General features: G+C 41.3%; 1 protein-coding gene across 9 annotated transcripts in view; it reads left to right on the top strand.

Moving 5' to 3' along the window:
• The window catches only part of TNIK (TRAF2 and NCK interacting kinase), a 344,036-nt gene that overhangs the window by 297,287 nt on the left and 21,176 nt on the right, over nt 1–25,573 (top strand). For 5 of the 9 annotated variants that reach the window (XM_081085915.1, XM_081085911.1, XM_081085913.1 and 2 more), the window contains 5 exons: nt 2,510–2,673; nt 4,731–4,828; nt 5,848–5,871; nt 11,804–11,988; nt 20,217–20,346. In XM_081085915.1, coding sequence (XP_080942041.1) covers nt 2,510–2,673; nt 4,731–4,828; nt 5,848–5,871; nt 11,804–11,988; nt 20,217–20,346 — 601 coding nt within the window. The remainder of the gene's footprint in view (nt 1–2,509; nt 2,674–4,730; nt 4,829–5,847; nt 5,872–11,803; nt 11,989–20,216; nt 20,347–25,573) is intronic. The other 4 variants (XM_081085916.1, XM_081085912.1, XM_081085914.1 and 1 more) reach the window with 1 other exon arrangement.

Here is a 25,573-nt window from a genome sequence, read left to right as displayed (position 1 = left end):
AATATTTCAGAAATATTATACATTGATCATTGCAGGCATTCTCTAAGTCGGGGGGTTTTCCAGTGTGGATCCAAATCTATTTTAGTTAATTAGATGCTAACAATTTTCACAAAAATAGTTACTATACAAAGGAGTGTCATAAAAATACCGAGAAATTTTAAAGTTTTCCTGAAGTTTACCAACAGTCACTTCAGTAGTCGATATTACTGTTATGTCAATTTAGCAACCCCTTTACTATAATAACCTAAAATAACTTTGTCATATATTTTACATTTATATGATCAAAATTAATAAATTATGATGATATATTTATTTTTATATGTAATATTTTCTAAAGCCACCAGCAATGTTTTCCAATAACCCAATTTTTAAGAACTTTTATAACTCAATCAAAACGTTTTTGCAGGTACATTACCATAGAGTAAGGTTCCTGTGTTTTCAAAAAGATATCTGGTTTAGTTGCTGCTATATAGATGTCATTCCATGGCCCAGTTTTTGGTAGACTAATCCTCAAGTGTGTCAAAGGGACGGCACATATTCTTTTCATATTTATGGGTGAAACATCTGACAAGCAACACGGTACAGAGTTCCTGATATGCAATTGATCTTGAAATGGGCAGAGCAAAATGAGAGCATAAATTACATTTTCATATGATATCTCACTGCACTAAAATCAGCACTACGGTGACTCCATTAGCAAAGGTGTAAAAAGTTATTGGGGAACTGAAGACATTGGAAACATGAAGGGGGCCAATGTGGCTCCTCTTAGCAGTGGGATGGCAAACACTGGAGCTTTGAGTCATAAGTCACTATATCATCTATGCCCAGGATTATGTTAAAAAAAAAATGAAAAGTCTGTGAGGTAAAAATGATAAAGGAAGAGCTTCGTAGAAACCTTGAAAATACTGCTATTTTTATAACAAAGTCATAAAAATCTCAGCAGTTGCCTCCCACCACTACTGCTGAGACGTCTCTTTTCCTGGTATAGTTTCCATGATCACCGGAAGTGGCTCAGGAGGCCCTGCTCTGTGCTCCCATGTCCCCCTGTGCTCACTACAGGCGAGTGTGTCTGTGTGTCTGGCTAAGCTGGCACAAGACATGGCTGTGTCACTACATATCGCAAACACCTGGCCCAGTGCCTGGTATAGACCAACACAGTGAGCACATAAATACTACAATTTAGGAAGCAGGAAAGACCAGAAGACAAGTAATACAGGAAGATTTTATAAAAAGTAGAACTAGTAGCCTGCCAACAAACTAATTAGTTCTTGAATTAGCATTTAATTATTTTGAAAACACACCTCCCTTTGATAACAGCCAATGTATATAAAGACTTCCTCCAAGAAGTTAAAAAATATAAATACACCACTAGCTATACAAGCAAAGAGCTTTATTAAGTGATTTACTGAAGAGGAATTATAAATGGCAAACAAATGTGAGTAAAACTTAATGTATCTCAGTAGTCGTATCTTAAACTGCATTAAAACAACAAGGTACAAAATGTTTTACAAATTACCAAACTGCTCATAAAAACGTGTGGTAAGAATTCGGTGCGATGGGCCATCCCATACACTGCAGCGGAGACTTCTAATACCTTTCCATTAACACTGCGTCGTGAGTAGCTTCACAATGAAATGCAGTCACTTACCAGTCACCGAATCTCCATTAATATGTTTTTGTACATTCACATACAAATGTGCACACACACATACACCGATTCATGCCCTTTCACCTAAGAATTGCAATTCCAGGGAAGGGAGTTGTGATTGGACATTTTTGTGCTTGCAGATAGCCATTGTAGTGTTATGTGTCACAGCAATGTAATGGAAACATGATAATGTCTAACAATAGAGGAATGCTGAAACTAATGCCTCTGTTTACTGGACTATTATGCAGCCATTATTGTTTGTAGGAGCATAAGAAGCTACTCATATGTGTTAAGGGTGGGGGGCGGAGGGGAGAAGCAAGCTGCAAAACTGAATATACAGTATGCTTCTATATATAAAAAAGAAAAAAGACTGGAAGATGATACACCAAATAGTAAAATATAACTGAATATCTCTTGATTCAGAGATTGCATGTGCTGCTTCTTTATTTTTATCTTTTAATATTCTTCAAGTTTTTTACAATGAGCACAGGGTAAGTGGTTTAAAAGAAAGCCTCCTTTGAAGATTGATCATTTCACAGCTAAAACTCAAGGTGTGATGTTCATCATCTCCACCCCCCCCCCCCACCCCCCGCCCGCCCCGGCGTCCCCCGCAAAAGAAAAAGTTACATAAGTTACATTTTTACACACTCAAAAAAAATGAATAAATAAAAGAGTTCATCCCATCCAGATAGTGATCTGGCCAGAAGTTCCACAGAGGATGGTGTGGCTATCACGGACCCCTTTAGGTCAAGGTCACTAAGCACTCTTCACCCCTCCGCACTGAGATGGGGCTGGTCTGTGCTTGTGTCTACCAAGGGAAAGGTCTTGAGAGGGTAGTCACTGCGCTCTGCATCCTTGCAGCAACCCCGACCTGCGGAGAGCCGAGCCCATCTTGGAGAGCCCCTTGCAGAGGACCAGCAGTGGCAGTTCGTCCAGCTCCAGCACCCCCAGCTCCCAGCCCAGCTCCCAAGGCGGCTCGCAGCCCGGATCGCAAGCAGGGTCCAGTGAACGGACCAGGGTTCGAGGTAAAGCTTTCCCTTGCCTCTCCCTGACAACATGGCCTGCAGAGGAGAGCCATGGGCGGGGAGTCGGGCTACTTCCTGACTTCTGTGACACGTGCCCCTGGCGTGGCCACCACTGTGTGGTTCTAAGGAGCCGCTTAACTGCTCTCAGCCTCAATATCCTTAGAAGAGCGGGACACCATCCCCAATTACGTGATGTCTGGTGTGGACTAAACCCTTTCTAATCACAGGTACCAGTGTTTTGCAGGGAGATCACAGAATATTGGTATTATTTGAAAATATAATCACTTACCAGTCACTGAATTTCCATTTTCATTTGATTTCCTGCTTTGAGTTTCCTGTACCCCCAAGTCTTCTCTTCCCGTGGTGCCAGTAGTCCCTTTTTGTATTCTGAACATAGTTCATAATACTAGTTATTTTTCAAAGTGAAATTCAATAAAGACTAATGTAGACTAGATCTATAATAATAAAAGCATAATATGCTAATGAGACCAGAAAGCTGAACAACCTTCTGGATGTCTTTTCTGTGACCTTCCGGTTGAAGCCAGGGCTGCGAGGGCTGACCCCCTTGCACGAATTTCGTGCATCGGGCCTCTAGTATATATATATTTGAGAAGAAATAAAATTTTAACTTAAAATACATATTGAACTCTTCTGGTTATTCCTGTTAGAGAGGTAAAAATTAGCCTCTGACCATTTAATTCAAGTCATTCATCATTGTTCAGTTTTCATTAATGTGGAAGCGTGCGAAAGACATTAGTATGTCCAGCTAATTATACACAACAGCACATTGTTCCTAGCTAATCTAAATTTACTCTTTCTGAATAACCTTCTTCAGAAGATAATTTTGCTTCCAAGTAAGAAAGACCAAGACTTTTTAAAGTGCAATTTGATAAATATTAGCACAATTTTCTTAGCCTTTTCACTAGACACAGTCATTATTTACCTTCTAAATCTTTTCAAGGTTTTAAATAAATAAAGTCACTACATGTCCATTTTGAAATGTGATAATCCTATCTCTGAACTGGGTTATAGACTGGCCTATGGTTGCCCTTGTATGCATTCTTCTAATGTCAGTGGCACAGCCACAGCTATGTATACTTGTGTTGCCTTGATCCAAATATAAATGTACTTAATTGAGAATTCCCTTACCTTTTTCTATTGATAATTTAATATCCGTAGTAAGAGTAAATGCTAAAGAAAATTCTCTGACCTGGTTCAGGTTTAATTCTTACCTTCTTTCCTTTGGCTCCTAGTTCTTCTGGATCAAAAGCACTCTTGTATCTCTGGCCCTGACCTAGAAAAAAACCTAGATTACTTCTTCTCCACCTATAAGCTCATAAACGGAAGGGATGCTCTTCACTCTGTAGCTGTCAGGGAGCCCTCCCCCACCCATGCTCGGCATCTCTATTCTAGGGTCCCTCTCCTTTATCATCAACACTCCCCTTCCTGCCCCCACCTCATTCTTTCTCCCCTCAAGGACCCAGACAACTCTCTCCACACACCCACTTAAAAACTATTCCACCAAATAAAATGGGTTTCTAATATTTTTCTCCACAAAATTCCATCAAAATAACTTGTCCTCGTGGGTAAGTGGTAAAAGAAGAAAGGAAACATTGAATCTTAAGACTAGGACTTTGAGAAATCAGACAGAATCTCAGCTCTGTCCATAATTTCACTGTGACCTTAGGCCGGTGTGTTATATCTCTAAGCCTGTTCAATTGTAAAATAGGAAAATGTGCCACACGATTGGGTTGGAGCGAGGATTGTCATAGTAAGCACTTAGCACTAGGCTTGACACACAATTAATGCTCAGTAAATGGTAGTGGTGGTCGTGCACGCTAGTTTCTCTTATCATTACTAGTGAACTTCCACTAGTGTGTTTGCTTGATTTAGTTTGCCTAAACATTTACTCTTTTTTCATGGATTTGCTTGAGGATGTACCTTAGCAAATGGGTCAGCTGAGTAATCCTAAAAGGTGACTCACACAGAACTCCTGAACTTGAGCCAGCACTTTCTGACGGTCATTACCTTTCTTGGCCCTCTGTGTTTTCCTCTAGCCAACAGCAAGTCGGAAGGATCACCTGTGCTCCCCCATGAGCCTTCCAAGGTGAAGCCAGAAGAATCCAGGGACATTACCCGATCTAGTCGACCAGCTGTGAGTGCTTTTCCCTCAAAGAGTTCTAAGCTTTTAATTCACCAGAAAACCCACAGGATAAAGTCATTGGGGATACACTCGTGACTATAAAACAAAAATTCTTGAGATTAATCAGCAGAAGCATCCAGAAGGAAGACATACCTGATGAGGAAAGAACTGAATGGATATTGGATTGCTTATCTGCCTTTATGGGTTTGGTGATCATTAGCAAATAATGCATATCATTAGTTCCATAATTTCTACTCAGATTTGGCCTAAAGGTGTTGAAACTAGCAGTTAAGAAGATTTGGGCACGTTCTATGGGTTTCTCTTATCTACCTTGCCTTTCTACATATTATTTTCCATATGAGTTAATATTACAATTTTTCTGTTGTGTTTCATGCCTCTAGGACTATATTTTCGGTACCAAAACCTAATAAGCATGGTCTGCCAGGGGACCTGGTAACATGAATTCTAGCTGCATTACTGTGACACAGCAGATCCCAGGTGGCCTTAAAGAAAGAAATAAGAGCACGGAGGCTGGAATTTGAAAGTTAGAAATTAATTTGGGATGAGTTACTCTCCACCTAAATTTTCTGAGCATCTATATATATAAAAGCCTAAGCAACCGAACAACCAGTCGCTATGATGCACACTGACCACCAGGGGTCAGACGCTCAATGCAGGAGTTGCCCCCTGGTGGTCAGTGCGCTCCCACAGCCAACCTCCCACCACCCTGATTGCCAGCTGGGCCGAAGGACCCCACCCATGCACAAATTCGTGCACCGGGCCTCTAGTCTTTTCTATGAAATAAATGTGAAGCCTTTTTTGTTTACTCTGTTGATTATGTTTTAAAGTAAGGGAGCTTACTGAGAGTAATAATAAGGAAAATCTGCACTCTTCTGGGTTGAGGTTCTCTTTGCCCTTTTGCATTTATTGGTTGTGTACTAACAATTTCCGTTTTATGTCTAACCTGCTGCCTTTCTTCTGGCTTTTTCCTTTCCTGTGGATTCTTCTGGATTGGGTTCCTCTTATCTCAGAGCTATAAGAAAGCTATAGATGAGGTTAGTATTATATTTCCTTGGTCATGCTTTCACAAAAATATCAATATGAAACTGATTTTCTGATGCTGACATCCGAAAAAGTGGCCCACTGGGTCACAGATTGACAGCTCACTCATTTGGAGTGATCTGTTGGGAAAAGGCCCCTTCAACAGAAGCCAGGCTACGGCCCTCACACACCACTATGAAGCTCCAGACACCTTCCTTCTAAGTCACAATGCCACTTTTCCGATGTTGCAGTCTGGCTAGAGATAAGCATCAGTGCTTTGCTATTGGCAGTTTCTTACTCTGGTATCTTCCAATAGCAAACCTGAGCTTTTAGTCTTTGCTTGCCAGCCTTGCTAGGGGATGGTGGTTTTACTAACAACAACAACAAAAAAAGACATCATTCTAGGGCACTGAGAATTTATAGCGTGTGATTTGTGAACAAGGAATTACTGGGTATTGTTAGATTAATTTTGTGGAACATTAACTACAGCATCAACAGCAACAGCATCTTTAGTTAATGAATACTGGCGAGTTAAGTGACTTCATTTTCTTATTCATGGAGACATTTTTCCATTAGAAAAATATATGGCTTTGTCGATCTTAGCTTGCTAAGAAGGATGACCACCTTACTGCTGTTTGTCAGACCTGCATGAATACAGCCTACTGGAGGGTTTGGGTTTTTTTGTGGGTTTTTTTTGGGGGGGTTTTTTGGTATGTTTTTTGTTTTTTAAGAGACAAGCCTTGCAAAGAATTCTAACTGCATGGAATCTGAAGACTACCGTTGTGGCTTTAAGGCTGTGGCTCTGCTGAGCACCATTTTTGTGAAATAATATGAAAAAAGCACCGACTCTAGAGACAACAAGCTGTATTCAAATTCTAGCTCTCCCAATACATAACTGGCTAGGACCAGCCAGTCTTATAACCTCTCTGGGCCACAGTTTTCTCATCTTTAAAATGGGGATAAAAATACCTGCACTGCCTTGCGCACGTGATTGTGTGCGAGAGCATTTTATGAAGTACGAAACACTATGTAAAGCCAAGGGGATATCCTCATTTTAAAGTTTGGGCCAAAGGTATGGGCTATTTTGGCAGGTGGGAGAAGCATGTTTCTATGCATCTGCTCTTTACTAAGAAGCCTCACTTTTTCAGCATTATGACTGCCTCATCACTCAGAGTGATTTAGAAAGTAATTTTCATGGTTAAAGGATAATTGCTTATAAAGAACGAAGCTCTGCATGTCTACAATGTGTAGATGGCACTTACAGAGTGGAAAAAGGGGAAGGTTTTTCATTGTGCCACGCCTTGCTCCTTTCCCTCATAACAGTGAGAAGGACAGGGATTAGCACTAGTTTTCTCTCAAAGAATTGAAGAGAACCATGTTCTGATGTGCTGGCCTCCAACAGAATGCTTGTGTGTGTGCACAAGCCAAGGGAAATCTCATAAGTCCAGAAATGGGCATGAGGGTGCCTGTCATAAGGTTTCTCATGGATTTTTATCTGGTTAACCCAGGATATTGTAGGCTTTTAAAAATTGCTTCGTTTTGGTATGTTCTAGCACACTGGACAGAGAGGAGACGGGGCAGCAGTGGTATAAGTAATTATAAGCAATTGGGTGGGCGTTGGGAGCTGTTTACTAAAATCTCTAAGGCCATGTGTAGTTTTTTTTAAAAAAAATCCCTCCAGGTAATTCTGATAACCTACCCCCTGCGAATCACTGATCCGAACCACTAAAAACACAGGATTACTTGGTTCTGCCTGACTCAGTGGTTCCCAATCAGGGGTGACTCCCTTCCGTCCCTCTACTTAAGAGACATTTGGCAAAGTCTGGAGGCAGTTTTGGCTGTCACGACGTGGAAATGGGAGAAGTGCTATCGGCATCTGTGGGCAGAGCAGAGATGCCACTAAACATCCCCCAATGCCCAGGAGAACAACCCACAGTAGGGAATCCTCCAACCCCAAATGTCGGTGGTGCCACAGCTAAGAAACCTTGAATTAAACCTTCCCCCCGACTCCATGCCTAGATTTTGATATGGCTTCTCTCTAGTGACTGCATTGACATTTAGATAACCCAGATTTGAAATGAAAAGTCTTAAAGCTCTTTTGAAAACTTGTTGCTAATTTAATGGTGTGATTTTTCCAAAAAAAAACTCATTTGGGGGAGTTTCCATTAATTTGGCATTACACTCTAATGCAATATGAGGTTGTGCAGCATAGTCTGATTGTTTCACACAACCTTTGAAAGTAAATATTCGCTTTACTTTAGCCTAATGAAATATATGGCATGAGGATTATGGTGCAAGCAAACACCGGCTTTATCACTAGTTTTTCATTAGAATGTAGGAATCTGAAAAATTCCAGAGCACATCCAGTTTGGACAAAACTTGAGCAATAAAAAATTATTTAATATTTTTTAAAAAGACCAGCTTTAAAACTTTAACTATTATTTTAATCATTCAAAAAATTGAACTAAAATTTGAATAAACTATATTATTTCTTAAAAGAGCTTCATTTTAGGTAAAGTTTAATTATCAGATTAAATAAGCTTTTTGGAATAAATTATATCAAGTTGATTCTAAAAAGTAAGGAAAGTGTTAGGTAAGAGCCTCTTAACTAGCCCTAACTGGTTTGGCTCAATGGATAGAGCATCGGCCTGCGGACTGAAAGGCCCCAGGTTCAATTACGGTCAAGGGCATGTACCTTGGTTGTGGGCACATCCCCAGTGGGAGGTGTGCAGGAGGCAGCTGATCACTGTTTCTCTCCCACTGATATTTCTAACTCTCTATCTCTCTCCCTTCCTCTCTGTAAAAATCAATAAAATATATTTAAAAAAAAAAAAAAGAGGCCCTGACTGCTTTGGCTCAGTGGCTAGAACATCGGCCTGTGGACTGAAGGGTCCCAGGTTCGATTCCAGTCAAGGGCATGTACCTTGGTTGCTGGCACATCCCCAGTGGGGGGGTGTGCAGGAGGCACCTGATCAATGCTTCTCTCTCATTGATGTTTCTGACTCTCTATCCCTCTCCCTTCCTCTCTATAAAAAAATCAATGAAATATATTTAAAAAAGAGCCTCTTAACTATCCTCACATTTACTCTGTAATCAAAAAAATCTTACAGTTCTGCCGTATTTCTTTTATAGTTACACATTCTCAGATATTTCCAGGCTAAATAGTACTCCCCACCCCCCTTTTTTTTAATACTTTTTAGCTCCAGGCTTGAGACAGCAAAGCAATAAATTACCACAAAAACTCATTATATGGAGAAAATTGATATTGTCAGAAAATAAAATGTATGAAAATGGTTCTGAACCCAGTGGTGTCAGTGTTAGATCATGTCTGTTTCTTACAACTTTGCTATTGTAAGTTCTTCCAGAATGGATAAGAAACAAAACTTCAGCTAAACACACAGACTACTGGCAATAGAAGATTAATTTTTTTTTTACTGGAATTATTACTTTTGAGTTACTCATTGTTGTTACCTACAGCTTTTCATATATGCCTCACCCTTCAGGCAGTTACCAATTAAACTTAAAAGGAATTTGCAATTATTTTTAATGTTTCAGTAAAGATAGCTTTTTAATAACGCAGAAGCAAAAAATATCTAATTAAAAGCAAAATTATAAAGTAGGTCAGAACTTTAAAGTGTTCCTAAATACAGTCTTTGTAGAAGTTTAGGTCATTTTAACAAGTGAGCGTTTCTTTAAATCAGTGGACTTCGGACCAGCTAAATACTTATAATATTTTTTTAATCTCCTTTGTCTTGTTTTGAAGTGTCAGAGATGGGAAAATCAACCCATGGGAAAAGTTTATTATTTATTTAAGTAAATCATAGTTAATATTATTATATTTTACTCAGAATTATTAACATTAGAAATAAACTATTTTAAACCATATTCTCTCTTTAAGTCATAATAAAATGTATTTTTAATGACCAGTATCATTTTCAATGCCAGTTATATTGTTTGATGAGACTTAAACATGATCCTAACATGCTGAAGACAAAATACAAAATAAATTTATCCAATTTGCTATTATTTTAGTGGTTTGGAGGATAATAATATCCTTTTTCATTCCTAGCCTTAACAAATATCTAAATTATATTTCCCCACTTAACTATAGCATACCCTTCATTTTGTTCTTATTTTGATAAAGATAAACAGTTGTCAAGAGGAAATAAGAGAGAAAAAAAGAGGAAATAAGAAGTAAAAAGGTAAAATTCGAGTATTAGTTTTTTTTATTTTGGCCTATTGCCAAAGAAACCAGAAATAAATTTGCATAAAATTCTGTGTGATAATTTTCCTCTTCTTTAATGGTATACATTACCTTCAAACACCTTTTAATATGTACCAATTCTATTTTCATTTTCATTAATGGGGCAGAGATACTGAGACCGAGGCCATGTGTGTATGCACCTAATCTGTGCACATGTGTAAAAACTCAGAGAGCACAATTTGAATTTTCAAAGGCTTCTCTTTTCCAAGGACTTCAATTCAAGCAAATTTAGGACAAATTTAAAAGTCATTATTGCTTTCCCTTTGGTTTCTATGAAATTAGAAAGAAACAACTCCACTTAGCACCTTGAACTTCCTAAATTCTAGACCAATTAAAATGCCTAGCATTTCCTTTCCTGGTCTTAACCAATGCTTGACATACAGGCGACAATAAGGAAACATGACACTCTGTTGTCTTCTTAAAAATATATATATTTTAAATTATAATTTAATTATATACATTAATCACATTTTTTCTAACCAATTACAATAGATTATCAAAATGTCATTTAGATCATTTACATTGCCATAATCCTACATCAGGTGAATCAGACAAATACATTTCTGTATTGAAATAAAGAGAGAATATGGCCAAAAGAAAACTGGGATTTAGTATCTTTCAATGAGTTTCTCTCTCCCTAATGCCCTGTCTCTCACTGAATGTTCTGATTCCCACATGGGTCACTAATATAGGGAGAAATGGTAAGACTGATGTCAAATTGCTTTTTCCTCATTTGCATGCTGTATGCCATGGGCAGTTTAACCCATGCAAATTAGAGCGGCCATGCTTCTGCAGAACTGCTTCCCTCTGCATTGCTCGGAAAGCATGTAAAATAGAAAGGTGGTCAGATATTCAGCACACTGCCTGCAATATGCCTGGTGATTAAATACCACATCATCACATCCATCAGGCTAGACGTTTCATCATACTCATGGAAAACTGAAAAAATGATCTCTTCCTTTTTGGTGTTTGCACATTCATTTCAGTAGTCCTTGCCAGGGTTTCTGCCAGGTGACTGCAACTTAAACCAAAAGATAATGAAACACCTATAATTCTGGAAGAGAACTCCTTTTTTTGTTGTCGTTTTTCTTGATTAATTCGGCTCCGTGGCTATAAATGTCAGTGGCACTGGGCTTTGGGTTGGTTGGGCCATTACTTGATGTGTGCCTCCGCTCTCCGGGGAATGATGACACACCAGATGAGTCATTGTTGTAGCTGGAATCTTGGGAATTGCTCTGTTCTGTGACTGATGCTAGATTTTGGTACAGTAGCCATCATAAGAGGGGGAAGGCCACCACACTGGGGAACAATTTCTAATCCCATGCATTTTCCCAGTAACCTGAGGGTGACCAACTTCACCTTTCCAAAATAAAACGAGGACCCAGTGTTTGTATATATGTGTACACACACAACACATATACACATATATACACCATTGTATTCAGATTTGAAAAATCTCAGTCTAGCAATTGGTTTTGAACAAAGTTTAAATTTATTTCATCTTTTCTAGTTTCTACATGCTACAAACATCGTTTTCCTAGTTCCATGCAGTAACTATGTTTGTAACAATTCTATCGAGAGCTTTTTTTCTTGTTGCTTATGCTGGATCACTGACTTATTGAGAAATGTCACTTTGGTCGTATCTAAAATTCATATATGCTGAACAAACTTTTCTCTTGTAGGACCTGACGGCGTTAGCCAAAGAACTACGAGAACTCCGGATTGAAGAAACCAACCGCCCGCTGAAGAAAGTGACTGATTACTCCTCCTCCAGTGAGGAGTCGGAAAGTAGTGATGAAGAGGAGGAAGATGGGGAGAGCGAGACCCATGATGGAACGGTGGCTGTCAGCGACATACCCAGACTGATGTAAGAGGACAGCTTTTTACATGTGGGCCAGGGAGGACTAGGTCTCCAAAATGAAAGGATGAGAAATATGAATTAAATGTAAGAGTTTTTATGAGTCTCTGGCAGGATCAATCAGCTTTGGGGATTCATCTTTTCATTAGAGCATAGTTCTATGACTGTCTCTCTTCCTGGACACAGTCATTTAGAATACATGGTGTTTCTGGGACAACATGTTCTTTATCCAGGTACCATTGCTGGGCTGTCTCTTTGGTGATGCTTTCTTGGTTCTTGTCATTTCCAGGGCAAATGATATTGCCAGGCAGACTGTTGACATGTACCTGTCCCCCTGGAACTGGAAGAGTGAAATTATGGGCAATGACATTTCAGGGTTAAAATGAACAACCTGAGACCTATTTCATCACCACTAAATAAGGAGGAATGCATGTGGCAGTGTGGCGTAGCATCCCAAAAAAGAATCAGGAATCAGATAATCCTGCAGGAAACTTCTGAGTGTCTGACTTAAATCTGTCCATCAAGATTCTCTGTTTCATCGTCTTCATTCTCTCGTTTATGTGATCCTTTTTTCTGTGACCTGTGACATCACCACATACATTCTGTCAGCCTCTTTGCAGTCTTCTTTTTGGATATTTGTATCTATAGTTATACCTGCCTATAATTCCCTTAGTATGTATACCTTTACTCTTTTCTCTTTTTCAGTGAAGTGGAGGCTGACTTCTTTTTCTTATGGGACAAGATATTATGACAGAACCCCTCCTCTTCCCTATTTGCTTCCCCAGTTCAAACAAACATATTCATACAGTCCCGCTCACATGCATCTCTCATTTCCTCCCCAAAGAAGCATAGGCGCTGTTGCTCTTGTTCGCTGTAACTTTGATAGAGTGATGCTGACTTTCCAACTTCACTCCTCATTCACCTCCATTTCTTTGGCTCAGCTACTAGGATTAGTCATCACACCACACTCACTCCCTATAGAGAAGATACCATTTCAGGCTATAAATTACTGTCCTCTCCAGCAGGATTTGGAGACACAGGGCTGGCCAGTCCACAGGGAATGTCTTCCACTGATTAATGATCATCACATACAAGCAATTCTGAGAGGCAAATCCAATTACCATCACGGAAGAAATCCATTCTTGTTATTTTACTGTTGATTACCCAGTTATTAACAACTATAAATATGCAAAAAGATGACATTTTGAAACAAATTTCATTAAAGTGTTTTCTTTAACAGCAAATAAAATGGTTGTAAGAGGCAAAATCACTGATCCAGAACATTTCTGCAAAAGATGCTGGTCTTCTCGGTTTCTGTCTCGACTCAGCGCTGGTTAGTTCTTCTCACAGATGTTTCGAATTCCCTTTAAGCACTGAGTGTTCCACTATCAGGTTGAGGGCAGGTCATGAATCTGAAAGGTTGGTGAGACTTTCGCTGTGTATTAGACACCATCCTGAGGGCTTTGAGAGACATTCAGGAATTGCATATTCTTGAATTTTGAATTCTGCCTTCCAGAAGTTTAGATTCTAGTTAGAAAGAGACAAAATTACACATGGAAAATTTCAGGGTGAAATCAATATTTGGTAGAATGACCAAAGGCAGCCTTGAAAGGGATGTTAACTTGCATTTGGTTTTTAAGCCTCCTGTCCTATTTTGCAAGGCTGTTAGTCCATCTCTTCCCCTGCTACAGAAACACCCGCCTTTCTGGAATTGCCCGTGTGGACCATGCTACACTTCCACTCTGCCGTCTGGCACCCTTCAGCCCTTTAGGAATCACCTAGACACAGCCCAGTGTACACCAGGGAAGCCCGCCCCTCTGAGCCGCCCCTGTCCCTCGAGTATATTCCTGAAGTTTCATGTAGTGCTTCCAATTGGGATATTGAGTGCGTGTTGGGTCCCTGTGAGGTCCCTGAGGATGACGACTGTGCCTTATTCCTCTCTCCACTCTTAACACCACGCATGGCATCTGGAATGAAGTTGGTCTTCAGTGACTTTGGTTTACATTTAATTTTGTTAAACTGAAATTGCAAGTCCAGGCTTCAACGGGTTTACAGCCTAGTCCAGAGGAAAGACGTGTACACACATCGCTGTCATCGAGATAGAAAAGGACATGGGGTAATGTTAGAATTGGGGGGAGGCAGTTGAAGTAAAGGCCCAGAAGGTTGAGTTGAATGGTAATGTGAGGTATATGAGGAGGGAAGTCTGGACTGGTGAGACCAGAACAAGAATGTGCACTTGACCATGTAGCTATTGGGGAACCGTCAAAGGTGTCCTGAGCTTGGGAGTGATGTGAGAGAAATCATTTCAGCAAGATGATTTGGAAAGGAAGCAGAATACAGTCTGCTAAAACATGCCCTAGCCAGCTTAGCTCAGTGGATAGAGCGTCTGCCTGCGGACTGAAGGGTCGCAGGTTTGATTCCGGTCGGGGGCACATGCCTGGGTTGTGGGCACATCCCCAGTGGGGGATGTGCAGGAGGCGGCTGATCGATGTTTCTGACTCTCTATCTCTCTCCCTTCCTCTCTGTAAAAAATCAATAAAATATATTTTAAAAAAAAATTGTAAATGACACATGCTCAGAGGAAAACGCAGGATACAAATGTGTGTATGTATTCCAATTTGGTAAATATATGCAATTTTTGTGAGTATAAAATATATACAGTCTATTCTGCTACAGCAGGATAGTTGCATGCCTTAAAAACTTCTCATATTAAAAAATCCATTATAAAACAATTGCTTCTTTAGGAAAAGGGTATTTTAGAGTTCGAGTGCTTCTTATATACATTCTTATCACTTTCATTTTCTATTGTTAAGGTAAGCCTTTACCTTTTGTGCTATATATTTTTAGAGCAGAAATAAAAATGTATTGCAACATAGGTCACTACCATGAAGCGGATACAAAATAGCTTCTCAGAAATGTAGCACAGCCATTCAGACAAGCAACTGCAGATCCTGATGTGCAGGAGGCTTAAAAACCAAACACTCTTTTCTGTGTGCAGTGCTGGTTTCATATTTATAGCACAACGTATAACCCATCAGAGTACATATAACTAAGATTATCTTCCCTAACTTAACTAGTGGATTGCACTATTTCCCAGGGACTCAAGCATAGAAAAATGAATGGAGGGAAATAGAGCAAAACTATAACAGCGATCCCCTCTGGATTATACAACTCTAAGGGCTTTTTATTTTATGCATATCCCCAAATTTATGATGAACATGTGCTATTTTTATGATAAAAGCTTTATAGAATAGGAGGATGGAAGGAAAGGCCTGTAGATTGACTTGCATCATATCAAGCAAGTCAGAGAAGCATCCTTCTGTATCAGAACAGTACATGTGAGGCAGGGGCTGGGTCAGTAGGGACATCTGCTGCTTCCATAGTCACTGAAGTTTGTACAGCGTCACAAAATGCATTCTGGACAATGAAAGCCACAAAGCCATGGTCCTCACCCCATCGCCCACCTGGGCCTGCAGGCCCCTCTGCCTTTCCATCCATTGTTCAGGCTCTGTCCTGTTAGTGTGTGGTAGCTGGGCTTCGGTCATGCTGTATCCCTACTGCCCTCAACCCTTTCTGTCCCTGCGGCCATGATTGCCGCAGCATATGCTCCAGCCACACTAACTTCCTTGGTCCTTACAAATGCCTTGCGTGCTGCCAGTGTTGTTTCTCTTCTCGAAATGACCTCTCTCTTTGATTTCATTCTCACGCACATCCTGCCTTTTATTTGAATATTTGCGTTATGTGTTCATGCTCTTCTGGATGCTAACCTCTTTAGTTTCAGAAACCGTGTTTTCTTCAGCTTTTATATTTACCAAGGGCCTTTCATATAGCAGGTGTTCAATAAATGGGTATTGAATTGAATTAAATCAATCCCTGCAGGAACACTTTGACAAATCCAATTAGAGGAAATTATTGTTCCAAACCTGTGGCCTCATTCCAGTAAATTTCCTATAATTTTCTCCTAATCAGTGAGGTGTTTTGTTTTTTACAGTTTATAGGAATTTGGACAATTAGTTTTTCCTACCCAGACTCTATATCAGAAAAATAATTTTTGCAATAAAGGATTATTTAATTTTAAAATGTTATGGTTATTTTAGCCTTAGTTTTTTAATCATTGCCTTTTTAACATTCTTTTATTATTAATAAGTTTTTTAAGTTTTAGATTTACAGAAAGATTTTGCAAATAATACAGAGTTCCCATGTTATTCCCCCACACACACACACACACACACAACCCTGCACAGTATTCCCTATTATTAGCATAAAACATTATTAGGGGCATATGTTACAATTAATGAGCCAATATTGATACAATCACTGAAGTCCATAGTTTATTAAGAATTTTTTACTTTTTACCAAATGACTCTTTTCTGCTCCAGAATTCCATCGAGGATACATTTCCCTGAGTTATTTAGTTGCCATGTCTCCTTCGACTGCTCTTGGCAGTGACAGTTTCTCAGACTTCCCTTGTTTGTGATGAACTTGGCAATTTTGAGGAGTGCTGATTAGGTATAGGATAGAATGCCCCTCTATTGGAATTAGTCAGATGCTGTTCTCAGGATTCCACAAAGGCTGTGGTTTGGGGGAGGAAGATAACAGAGGTAACATGTCATTGTTATCACATCACATTAAAGGTACATATTGTCAACATGACTTGTGAACTTATATGTTGTTAGAGCTAGAAATGGAGGGCATATTTTGGTGAAAAATTAAGGCTAGAGTGATAGGTGAGGATCAGGTCATGGAGAGCCTATAAGCCACAGGAAGAACTTGTAAGTTTATCCTGTAGTCAATGGGGAGCTGCTAAAGGTTGAAAGCAGAAGAATGACACGGTCAGATTAGGCGTTTAGAGACCTCACTTTGGCAGCTGTAAGGAATGGATATGAGGAGACAGGACTAGAGAGTGGCCATCAAGAAGACTATGGTTGCCCTGACCGGTTTGGCTCAGTGGATAGAGCATCGGCCTGCGGACTGAAGGGTCCCAGGTTCGATTCCGGTCAAGGGCATGTACCTTGGTTGCGGGCACATCCCCAGTAGGAGATGTGCAGGAAGCAGCTGATCGATGTTTCTCTCTCATCGATGTTTCTGACTATCTATCCCTCTCCTTTCCTCTCTGTAAAAAATCAATAAAATATATTTAAAAAAAAAAAAAGACTGTTGTTCAGGTAAAGAGGAAGTAGACCTAAAAGGAACAGCGACAGAATGGACATAAAATATTTGAGGCATGCTTAGGAGGTAGAATTGGCCGGCTCTACATTGATGTGAGGGATAGATGAGAGAAAGCATTCTAGTAGGGCTGTGGAGTTTCCGTGTCTATCTTGGATAACTAGATGGCCTGTGATGCCACTAACTGAGGTCAGTTCCCGGGAGGAAGCACTAGTTTAGGAGGGAAGATGACAGTTTTAGTTGGAGCATGTTGAGTTGGAGAAACCTATGAACACCCAGGGGGAAATATCCAACAGGAAGTTGAAGAAATGAGTTTCTGAGTGACAAGATCAGATACATTAATTTAGGATTATGTCACACACAGGTGATGGCTATAGTGGTTGTGATGGGAGCACTCCCAAAGGTTATGTAGAGTGAAGCAGAATCCTGGGTACCAGTAGCATCTAAGAAGAGCTCATGAAGAAGTAGACAGGGAATGAAAAGCAAAAGGAAAACCAGGGAAAAGGTGCCCCTCAAGAGTTAGAAGAGAGGGACGGATGGAGTGGAGTGATTAGTAACCACTGGCAAGAGGCCAAACACCATAACCATCAGAGTGACCGTTGAATTTGCGAGCTAAAAAATGAGGGAAGAAATCCTAGGTTTGAGAATTAGTCTGATTTACTACTGATCTAGCAATAAGTCAGGAATTCCCGAGGATATTTTTCCACTGATTTTTTTAGGGAGTATGGAAGAGAGGGGGAAAGACAGAGAAACATCGATGTGAGAGAAACACATTGATTGGTTGCCACATGCAGGAGCCCCAACCAGGGTCCAGGCCAGGGAGGAGCCTGTAATCAAGGTAGGTGCCCTTGACCGGAATCAAACCCGGGACCCTTCAGTCCGTAGGCTGATGCTCTATCCACTGAGCCAAACCAGTTAGGGCAATTGCAGCAATTTCTTTTTCTATGCCTCTGTAATGCTATTAATAGCTCCTTGCTGAGGATGAAATATTAAAAATGCTTCTTTGGAATTTTTCCCCAAACTTATCAGTTCTAGCTCATATTTAGATCATTTCATTCACTGCTCCAGTTTAGTCCTTCTGAAGTAAGTGTCTTCTATACATTTGCGGGGGGTGGAGGGGGGGGGCGTCTGGACTTACCTTTTCACCTCTGTTTAGATAAAAATCCTTGACAGATGTCTCTTCTGTGCCGGGATGTCCTGAGTCTGTAGTGTTTCTTGCGTCTTGGATTGAATATGGCCTCAAATGCTTGGACTGGACTTCGCTAGGATCCAAGAAACCAGAGATGGTTTTAAAACTTTTAAGAAACAGTTAAAAGAACAAAATGGTAAAAGGTGTGGTTAATACACCTAATGAGAGAAGCACATGTTGATAATTTCCCTGTTTTAAAAGCCCACTCTCAAAGAGAGGCAGCTGCGGCTGTAGGACAGCAGTCGATCCAGTCGATTCTGAAAACAGAAGCCCCACAGATGGCCCGCGCCCCTGCTGATGCAGCTTCCTGTGCTGTTTCCTTGGTGCTGTGGTCTGCACACAGAACGCACAGAAAGCATCGGCCTCCACTCTCAGGGCCCGCGCTGAGGTCCTGCTACCTCCTCCATTATATCTAAACTCTAGAGCAAGAAACAAACTGGAAACAAATATGCCACAGTGTGGGGCGATTCCACAGGCTTAAAAAAGTACTGACTGCTGCCCAGCCTGTGTGGCTCAGCGGTTGAGTTGACCCATGAACCAGGAGGTCCCTGGTTCAATTCCCAGTCAGGGCACATGCCCAGGTTGCGACCTCGATCCCCAGGATAGGGCATGCAGGGGGCAGCCAATCAATGATTCTCTCCTATCATTGATGTTTCTATCTCTCTCTCCCTCTCCCTTCCTCTCTCTGAAATCAATAAAAATATTTTTAATTAAAAAGTACTGAATACTGTTTGAGTTCAACAGCCTCATTAATGGATGCCCTTAATTGAAATGTCTTCTTTATAACTAGTGTAAAACCCATTTTCAAACAATTGATTTTTGCACTTCTATTCTGTGCTAAACTCTGTGCTGGGTATACAATAATGAGCAAAGAGACAAAGATTCTGTCCTCATAAGCATATGTTCCAAGGAGAGACAAGGAGAAAGTTACAAGAGAGTCGAAAAGAAAGAATTACCACCCTGGCCAGTTTGGCTCAGTGGATAGAGTGTTGACCTTTGGACAGAAAGGTTTCAGGTTCAATTCCGATCAAGGACATGTGCCTTGGTTGTTGGCACATCCCCAGTAGGAGGTGTGCAGGAAGCAGCTGATCGATGTTTCTCTCTCATCGATGTTTCTAACTTTCTATACCTCTCCTTTCCTCTCTGTAAAAAATCAATAAAATATATTCTTTAAAAAAAAGAAAGAAAGAATTACTGATTGGGATAAGAATGGAGGGAAAAGAGTAAGGGTTGGATAAGACAGGTAGGTGGTGAGAAAAGGTTTCTCAGCCAAAGTATCATTTAAGATGAAATCAGACCAATGAGAGGCAACCAGCCACAAGCCAGGGTGCGAGACAGCTTTCCAGGCAGAGGGAACAGCATGTGCAAACACACAGGTCAGGGTGTCTGGTCCCTCCCTCTGGCTGCTGGGTGGAAATCAGGTCAAGAGGGGAAGCTGCTGAAATGGGACACCAGTGCAGACATCAGTGCAGCGTTAAAAACAAATATGGACTGTACCGAAGGCCAGTGGACTGGATACTTAAAAATGGTTAGCCGAAACTGGTTTGGCTCAGTGGATAGAGCGTCGGCCTGCGGAATGAAAGGTCCCAGGTTCGATTCTGGTCAAGGGCATGTACCTGGGTTGCAGGCATATCCCCAGTAGGAGATGTGCAGGAGGCAGCTGATCGATGTTTCTCTCTCATCGATGTTTCTAACCCTCTATCTCTCTCCCTTCCTCTCTGTAAAAAATCAATAAAATATATATTTTTTTAAAAATAAAAATGGTTAGAATGGTAAAGTTTAGGGTGTGTAAATCTTACCATAATTTTTAGAAAATGAGCATGGAAGAAACAGGCATCCCTGAAGCATGCATCATCGTGAATATTGTTCTTTTCCATCTCAGACCCACAGGAGCTCCCGGGGGCACGGAGCAGTACAGTGTGGGAATGGTCGGCACGCACGGGCTGGAGACCTCTCACGCGGACACTTTCAGCAGCAGTATTTCAAGAGAAGGAACCTTGATGATAAGAGAGGTGAGCTGGTATGAAAACTGTGCAGGGGAAGTGCATTCCTTAAGTGGTGTTTATATTAGCACTTCACAGAGAATGCTCCCGGCATGTGTTTTGTGTGTGTGTGTGTGTGTGTGTGTGGGGGGGGGGGGGGATGTTGGGCTTCTAAATGGTTGGGTGATTTTAATTGTCCACCGCCTTCTTTTCTGTATCCTTCTAAGCTTTCTGTGACTTAATTACATGAGCCCAAATTCTTTGGTAGGATTTATGCAAATTAGAATATAAAATGTAAGCCCGAGGATATAAAACTGGCAAACCTAGATATTTCCTCCCTCAGAAAAATAGGAAAGAATGATCTTTCTGAACAGCATCCCATGGCCTTGTTTTGCCTCCTCCTCCCATGGTTTTATCCTTCTGGATTTTAATGTAGAAAATGCTCAGTAGTTCCAAGAAATGGTGACATTATCTTATCTGGTTAAATTAACATTAAAAAGACTATTTGACTATATTGGTGAAAGAACAAAGAAATATGCACTATACCTTAAAAATGCACCTCAGCTCCCTGGCCTGGTGGCTAAGTTGATTGGAGTATCATCCCAGACAACAAAAGATTGTGGGTTCAATTCCTGGTCAAGGCTCATACCTGGGTTGCAGGTACGATCCCCAGTCAGGGTGCATACTGGAGGCAACTGATCTGTGTTTCTCTCCACACTGATGTTTCTCTCTCCCTTCCTCTCTGAAAATCAATAAAAACATATCCTCAAATGAGGATTTTTTTTAACGCATCTTATCACTTTGAGTGACTTTTTCTTTAACTCTGGAAACATCATTTTGTTTGGGGCAGGGGGGAGTGGGGGGAGAGCACATGTTCCCTTTCGCCTGTCCCTCCACCATGCAGAACCTCCCCATTGTATCTGTGCTAACCAAGAAAGGCCTTGACAAATTATAATCCCTATTTTCTTCTTTTTCACATCGTCATCATCATGCAAGCTTGACAGCAGGTCTTTACTTGCAAGGGAAGTAATGGCTGATGACATTGGGCAAAAGCTACTTGACCTCTCACCTGCATCTGTTTCATCATCTGTTAATTTTCATAAGTAATAGTCTATGACTCATAACATGATTGGGAGGATTAAATGAGTTCAGATGTAAGCATTCATTACATATTAACCATTTTATTTTATTTCATTCTCTCTATAGAGTTGAGCTCTCCTGTTATGTGTTCTTACTCCCCACTCCTTCCTCTGAAACATAAATATTCACCACCCGTCCTTCTTGCTCAGCCAGGACAGATGGGGAAGCCCTCACAGGAGGCGCTGGGGGGTCTCACTTTTGTAAGAGAGAAAGGAACTCTAGTTTTGAGATGAATGAAGCCTTTGAAGGAATAATTGGCAGTAGGGCTAAAACTGGGAGAGTAGTGCACAATGCAGCTTGTTAGAACTTTAGTTCCCAGCCTTGCCAAATCTTTTAAGTAGGCTGAAGAGTCCCCTCCGGTCAGCCTGAAATGAACCTGGCTGCGGAAGCCGACATTGGACAGTGCTGGCATATAGTTCTCCCAGTGTGGTGAATGGGCCGTTTCTACAGGCGTATGGAGGGCTTCTATCACCTGGGAAAACATGAGAAAAAAATGTTCTGGAGTGAGTTACTCCCTGACTCCAAATAAAAGGAACCCCAATTTCTAACGTGGTTTAAAAGTTGCCTGAATCTTTACAACCGAGCCAATACCTTGAAGGAGGTATCTGGAGCCACGTTTTCAGTTCAGCTGGCAGCCACATCGGAATGGCTGCATATTATTTCAGGCACTCCAATGTGCTCTGGCCACAGTCAATCACTTTGAAAATAGCGTTCACCAGTGTCTTCTAAGAATTTGATCTGTCGAGGGCTCCCAAATCTTTTTATCCTCCCAGTTTTTAAACTCTACTGTTCCCAAGTGTGGACTTTTAAAATAACAAGCTTTGAGTTGAAATCCATTAAAAAGTACATGTATTTTTAAAAAATAAATGCAAATTAAAGTATGTTCCTGACATAAGTAAGAAAAGGACAGAAAAGGGAAATAAGAACTTAGTGTACTGGGTGCTATTCGTTCAGTCCCTAAGATGAACATCGAGGACTTGCTCCGTGTGTCATTCTTATAGCAGCGGACCTTCTGGAACGTACTCTCTGCTACCCATGGTCTTGTGATGCACACATTTGCCTTGTAGTGCATGCCCCGCCGCGGTGCGTCTGCTTTCCCCACCCTCCGGCCCCACCGGACCTTTCTTTACTCTAGTCCTGGAACATACCACCCCAGCTATCCTCTGCCACTTTGTCCATGGGGTCCATCTGCTGGAAGAGCTGTCCTCCCTTCCCTACTGCTGCCCACTCTTCACCAGCAGCCCATGTGGGCCTGGCCCAACCTTCCCTTTCTCCTGGAAGCCTCTCCTGGGACTCCATGGGCCTCTGTGCATAGCGCCTTCCTTCCTGACCAGCCAGTATCTCTCCAAGGCCTGTCCACCCCACTGAACCAGAACACTAGCTTATCTTCATGAAGCCTCTATTGGTTTCAAGTCAGAGGAAAAAGAACCCACATAGAGCAGCTTGAGAAAAAACAGTGGGGTAGGTATCAGAGGTGAAGAATAAAGAGTCATAGTATTTCATAGAAGGACACCAAAGGCGGAGAGTGAGTTGGGACCCTGTGCAGGGTTTTGCAGATGCTAAGAAGTGATCAGGAGCTCGGGCAGCTTCCCATGTGCACATCTCTGGCTCTGTCACTGTTTCCGCCACATTTATCCTTTGTTCTCTATAGACCAGCTTTCTCTATATATAGACCAGCTTTCTCTCCCTCCACATGCACCTGCTCTCAACCCCCCACCAACCCCCCATTGCAAGATATTCACCACATCCCAGTCCAGCTGCCCAGCGGAGACTGGCCAGTATCTCTCAGGCCCAATAGTACATTCCAGTGGCAATCTGCTTGGCTCAGGTGTGCAATCCTGGTCCAGTCAGCTATGGCTGAGAGCAGAACCACTTTGTACAGCAGCCTCCCAGGACACCTGGGCTCTGTCAACAGACAGCCTTGACTCAAACCCTGATTTCACCACTTACAAACCTGTGTCACTCGGGGAAAGTTAATTGAATTTTTTACACTGAAGTTTTGCTCCTGTCCAGTGGGAAGCTAATGCATGGTGTTCGTCTGAGGATATAAACACGAAGTGTTTAGCATGATCCCAGGTGCATGTTGGGACCTCTTAGTGTCCACCCCATGGGAGTGGTGAGGTCACGAGGATTATAGAGATTTGGGAGGTTCTGTTAATAACATCCTAGAGGGCAAGGCTGTTGTTTACTTATTTTTGTGTTCCCAGGAGAATGCCTGGCACACAGAAGGTATTTCATTATAAGAAGGTGCTGGTTGAATGAACAAAAGGGTGACAACTCAGAAGTGGAGAGAGATTCCTGGGTCATTGCTGGATTTTTTCAACTTTTCACTGTCTGGGCCGTTTCCCCTCATGAACCTTTCAGGTCTTTGAGAACCAGTTTGTCTGCATCAGTTTTTGGCTTGAGGCAGAATGCTGCTGAGAGAAGAGAGACTACAAAACTCTAAAGAGATCACGTGTGATTTATGCTACTGGAAAGTTGGGGGAAATGTTAAAAAGCTTTTCAGTATTTGAACAGAAATTAGGGAAATGGAAAAGCTGCCCAGTACACATGAGAGCAACGACAATAAGAGAAATGAGTACGAAATCCCCGAAATGTCATTTAGAAGATGGAATGTGTAGATGAGCTCTGTGGCAAAATGAATCCAGAAAATGCCTCTCTCTGGGCCACTTTATAGATCAGGAGCATGTTGCCAAGAAACATAGAGGGCACTGAAGTTTTCAGTTACTTGTCAAGCTTCCTGGTAACATCGGTTACATGCACCCCTTCAGGAACTTGGGAGTCTGTTTTATCTTGAGAAAAAAAAAAATGCGTCCTTTCCCTTCCAGCCAGAGGCAGGTGCAGAGCTGTAATTGCAAAAACAGGACAGGGCTGGCTGGCAGGCTCAGTGGTTGAGCTTCAATCTATGAGCCAGAAGGTCATGGTTCAATTCTCGGTCTGGGCACATGTCCAAGTTATGGGCTCGATCCCCGATAGGGGTATGCAGGAGGAAGCCGATCAATGATTGTCTCTCATCATTGATGTTTCTATCTCTCTCACCCTCTCCTTTCCTCTCTGAAATCAATAAATATATGTTTACAAAAACAACAACAAAAAGAAAAACAACAGGACAGGTTCTGGGAAGAGAAGCCTGGCCGGTGAGGTGGTCAAAGAAACAGTATGAACCCTTGCCCATGGCAGCCAGCCCCAAACAGGGCAGGGAAGGCATCTGCCTTGCTCCTGGTTGATTCCTGCATGTTCAGCAAAATACCCCACATTTAGTAAGCACTCAAAAATATTGGTAAATGCATGAAAGAAAGAAAAGGCAAGGAAGGGAATCATAACTTAATCAGGTCTGCTCTAAGAGCCCTCGATGTGTTAGTCACATAAATGTTAAATTAAATAGCGCAGTACTAGCGAGGCCTACAAGGGGGGTGGGCACTGGCTTTTAGGGAGCAGAGCTGTCTTTCAATCCTATATTTGTCCCTGAGATTTTGAGGACTTTGCTTTCCTGAGCAGTGATTTACAATTTGCTAGGTCAAGCAACTCTCAGTAAAAATTTTAAAGCACACCACAGAATACAGTGTATATATTTAAAGATTATACATCTGCCTTACTGCACTGTAGACACTAAAAATACCTTTTAAAGGCATTAATAAGGGATGCCATAAACAGTATTTCAAATGCTTTACTAGTCATGCTGGCTTTTTTTTTTTTTTTTTTTTTTTTTTTACTGAGTGCTATCACAGGGCACCATCATTACTCATTGAGAGATTCGACATTAGTGATAGTGGATATAAATCCGTATTTTCAAATAATCTTTGTATCATCACCATGGCTTTTATATTTTTATTTTTTTACCTCCTCTCAGATCTGGTTAATTATTTGGGTGTGTTTTTCTTTGTGGGGTTGTTTTTTTTTAAGATTTTAATTGATTTTCAGAAAGAGGGAAAAGGAGATGGAGAAAGAGAAAAACATCCATGTGAGAGCAAAACATCAATCAGCTGCCTCTTGCACACTTTCCACCTGGGCTCAAGCCCACAACCTGGGCATGTACCCTGACCAGGAATCGAACCTACAACTTTTCGGTGCTTGGGATAACTCCCAACCAGCTGAGCCACTCCAGCCAGGGCTAATC

Source organism: Myotis nattereri, assembly GCF_964212035.1.
Source record: "Myotis nattereri genome assembly, chromosome: 3".
Taxonomy (NCBI): Eukaryota; Metazoa; Chordata; class Mammalia; order Chiroptera; family Vespertilionidae; genus Myotis; species Myotis nattereri.
The sequence above is the reverse complement of the archived record's forward strand: the minus strand, read 5'-3'. Positions and strand labels throughout refer to the sequence as shown.